The sequence below is a fragment of the Rhagoletis pomonella genome, unplaced genomic scaffold (genome assembly GCF_013731165.1).
Source record: "Rhagoletis pomonella isolate Grant_MI unplaced genomic scaffold, Rhpom_1.0 Rhpom_scaffold_00003, whole genome shotgun sequence".
Taxonomy (NCBI): domain Eukaryota; kingdom Metazoa; phylum Arthropoda; class Insecta; order Diptera; family Tephritidae; genus Rhagoletis; species Rhagoletis pomonella.
The window spans coordinates 34,813,956-34,818,315 of NW_023458557.1; the positions used below are offsets into that span (position 1 = coordinate 34,813,956).

At 34.2% G+C, this 4,360-nt stretch overlaps 1 protein-coding gene across 1 annotated transcript; it reads right to left on the reverse strand.

Moving 5' to 3' along the window:
* Positions 1-3,549: 3,549 nt before the first annotated feature.
* LOC118736552 (putative nuclease HARBI1) lies at positions 3,550-4,310 on the reverse strand (the record flags this gene model as incomplete). The annotated part of the gene is given in 2 exon segments (XM_036466612.1): positions 3,550-3,899; positions 3,962-4,310. Coding segments are annotated over 2 exon segments (528 nt in total). The 3' UTR covers positions 3,550-3,577.
* Positions 4,311-4,360: the final 50 nt, after the last annotated feature.

The following is a 4,360-nucleotide window of genomic DNA, read 5'->3' on the forward strand; positions in this document are numbered from 1 at the left end:
CAAATTTCGAACTCCTTAGGCTGGTGTCCGGTTTCACCAATAAATTTTAAAACTTATCAGACTGAACAAATTTGTCATTTTCAAGTTTTAACAGGCTGATATATTTAAAATTTATTGGTGCAACCGGGCATGAGTTTATATAAAATTTTTGGGTATGTAGTTAGATCTCTTGAAATTTTAGTAAAATAAGTGCAAGTTTTAAGGGGCTAGAAAATCACGTTGATTTCTAATAATTTTCTTCTGACGGCTTTTGCAGTTTTTCCATATAAACAAGAATTTCTTGTGTAGAAAATGTGTTTGCACACAAAATTTGCTCCAGTTTTTATAAATTGCACTTGTTATATGAAAAAAAAACAGCAAAAGCCGTCAGAAGAAAATTATTAGAAATCAACGCGATTTTCTAGCCCCTTAAAACTTGCACTTATTTTACTAAAATTTCATGAGATCCAACTACATACCCATAAATTTTATTAAACACAGTCTAAAAAGCTCGAAATTTTAATAATTTTTTTTTTTAATTTCTCCAACTTCTCTATAAACTTTGAAATCATTGTATATATTTAAAAAAAAACACCATGCACCCGGTTTTGATCGCCAGTGTAGCAGTAATAAGCGAAGTTTTTTGTTTTTGTTTTGTTTGAATGGAATATTTTGTTTTTTTTATTTACGCTATACTTTATTTATTAATACATATGTAATATTACAGTCTAAGATCCGAATAGCGCACGACCTTCACCATTTGTTAATGGATGAAATCTATTTTGTATGGAATTTAACGTGTTAGTAAATATTTCGCGAGTTGGTTGGCAGAAAAAATCCTGGCCAAGATATATTTAATAAATTGTTCAATAATTATTATTATTTTTTTTGCACCAACTTGTTTAATGAACAAATTTCATGTATACCAATCGAAAGCATAAAGCCTATAGAATGTGAAAACGTTGGCCAACCCGATAGGTACGGCAGGAATTAAATAGACAACAAATGTTTTAAAATACACACATTCTCACTTTCAAGTAAATTAATTTTCAATAAAAGACTGAAACCTTTTTGAAATAAGTTTTATTAAAGTTAAGTTAACCCTTTCCTTTTGAATTTTTCTTAAAAACTAAAACAACAACAACAACAACATTTTTCGCAATGAATGCAAAGCTTTTTACGCCATTTTTATTGCTTATGTTTTATAAAAATATTTAAATTTCCATAAAAACTTGCAACTTAGACTTATGTACATATATGATTTTTGTTAGATAATTAGCTGTATTTTTATAAAAAAAATAATAAACATTAAACAAACAAAAGAAAAATTGCCAAAACTGTTCAAAATATCGTGTCCCTATTATTTTCCACATGACAATATATATATAGGTTAGCATCTATAATTTTCTAATGGGATGTAAGTTGTATATCAAACTATATATTGTTACCTTAATTCCACACGGCCCTAACCAACACTTTTTTCGAAACCGCGTTTTTCACAGATTTTTGTAGGAGGTATTGAAAGACGCGTTCAGTAAAAAACTGTGGTCAGCGTTACTGGAGTTGGACTTACGATGGCTATTTTTTTATGAAGAAATTACCTCGACGTCGAAGTCGACAACCATAATAGGGCCGATTATAAAAACTATCAAAAACAGGTAGGGCTTTTTAAATAGTGGCTGTAACTCCGTTTTGGTACTTATACTTTAAAATTTTTACTGAACGCGTCTTGTAATACATCCTACAAAAATCTGTGAAAAACGCGGTTTCGAAAAAAGTGTTGGTTAGGGCCTTTGGGAATTAAGGTGACGATATGTGGGTATTCACCAAATTGACCAAGTGGCCTGGCACTCTGGCAAAAGAGTAGAATAGCTCAAGCAACGACTGTGACAAAAGTTGTTGTTTGAGCTAATCTGCTCTTTTGCCAGAGTGCCAGACCACTTGGTCAATTTAGTGAATACCCCTTATAATTTAATTTTTTTGGAGTCGTTTACCATAGCTTCTAGCCCTCCAATTTTTTATTTACATACATATCGATGGCTGAGTGGAAGATCGACCTATTTCGGCAGCCAGTTCGAAAACGCCCTATCTCAGAATTTTATTTAAAAACACCCTCACCCCTATTGCGAGTGTCGACTAGTAGTAGATAAACGACTATTTTTCGATTATCGCTTTTCCATGGTATTGTGAATGTCGATTTATCGTTCAATATGCGACTGTGAATAGTTTTTAGTCGCTCATCCTTCTACAACTGTTTGTTTGTATTGTAAAAGGATGTGCGACTATAAACTATTCCCACTCACTTATTCAACGAGAAAACGACTTTGAAAATACCACGGAGAATCGATAGTCGACTAATAGTCGTTTATCTACTACTAGTCGACACTCGCAATAGGGGTGCCTATCTCAGAATTTGGTTCAAAAACACCCTATTTTAGCTGCCGATTCAAAACTGCTCTATTTCAGCACATTTTCAATGTATTTTCGTTTGAGATATGGCGTTTTGAACCGAATTCTGGGATAGGGTGTTTTTCAATAAAATTCTGAAATAGGGCGTTCTTCAATAAAATTCTGAAGTAGGGCGTTCTTCTTCAATCAAATACTGAAGCAGGGCGTTCTTGAAAAGTTTTCTGAGATAGGGCGTTTTCCAACTGGCTCCCGAGATAGGTCGATCTTCCACTCAGTCATTCATTCATATATCAGTGGCCATGAGCAATAACCGCCTAAGTCGAAAAACCTGATTTCGAGAAAAAATGTTTTAAACATTTGGATTATAATGTTAACCTTATGGGGAAACCAAAATATGTTCGTCTTTAACCTTTTAAATAGGCTGGCTGGCGAGATGGGGATTTCACATACACATGGAGTAGTCGTTGCAGAATACCATAGCATATATAACTCAATTCTTTCTTAAGTCTACTTAGGCGGTTACTGCTTATGACCACAGATATTGTATGTATTATATTCTTCCCGATAAATAATAATAATAAAGTTACATTTGAGCAAAATATGTATCTATTATTGTTTTTCTTGTTTGGTCATTTCGAGAACGTCCTTCATTTGAGCGGTTTGGTGGAACTGTTAAAACATTAGTTACGGCATCATCAATTTCCGGTACAAGTTGTGGTGCAGTTTTATCATTAAAGCGAATGCAAACATTATTCAGTACTGCTGTTGCAACAATAATGTAAGGAACTGTCGTGACCTTCATTCGAATCCCCATGGATAGCACGGGAAATCTGCGCTTCCACACACCGTATGAGCGCTCAATACAATTTCGAGTTCTGATGTGCGACTCATTATACAGATTTTCTGCTCTATTTCTACAATTTAAAAGCGGCGTCAACACGACGTTCGTGTTTTCATAACCACTGTCAGCAACAATGACTGCATTTAGAAATTCCTTCGCCTCCAATCGGTAGCAAATACGCGAATTACGGAAAATCCTTGAGTCATGAACCGATCCTGGCCATCGGGCAACAATGTCTAATATTTTTAAATTGCTATCACATATGGTTTGCACATTGAACGAGAAAAAACCCTTTCTGTTACGAGAGACTTCACCATCATCACCTCCTGTATAGAAATGGTGCTATTACTATTGTTTTTTAACTAGTAATCTTACATAATCACCTGGCGACATGATTTTAACATGGGTGCAATCCATTGCGCCAATTACACGCGGAAAATTTGAAATTTCTTTAAAAGCAGCCTGTGTGCTCAAACGCTCCTGTTCCGTCTGAGGGAGTTTAACAAAATCTGCCCGTAAAGAAGCAATATGATGAGATACAAGTTTAATAGCCCGTGATGCACTTGTTTTTGAAACGCCGCAAAGATCTGCCACAGTTTGCTGAAAAGATCCTGATGCATAGAACCTGAGTGTAATGAAAAACATTTGATGTGGTTGCATAGCGTTGTTGCTGCCAATGGAAAAGTAATTTAGGAAAAAAACATTTACATTCGTCAAATGATATGATCTTACCGTGTTCCAATATAAATTTTTTCTTTTATTAAAGAAAAAATAAACCAAGCAGCATCTTTGCACATACGAAATCGATCACGAAAATCAACATCATCGTAATAATGAAAAAAATCTGGACGTTCTTTTATTTTTCTTTTTCGTCGAAGAACGATTACTTGTAGAACATCAAAATCGAAATCACTTTCATCTGAATCTACAAAATCCATTATTATTTACAAAAATTAACATCTAACACAGAAATATAAACCACTTCAAATAAAGACGCCAAGATTATTATAGCGGGGTTGCTATAGCTGTACAAACGAAATAAGTACTATTTCTTTCATTTACATTGTGCACTACAGCAACACTATCGTAAGTCAAGAATAAGCCAACTAAAGGGTAGGCTAACTTTCGGCT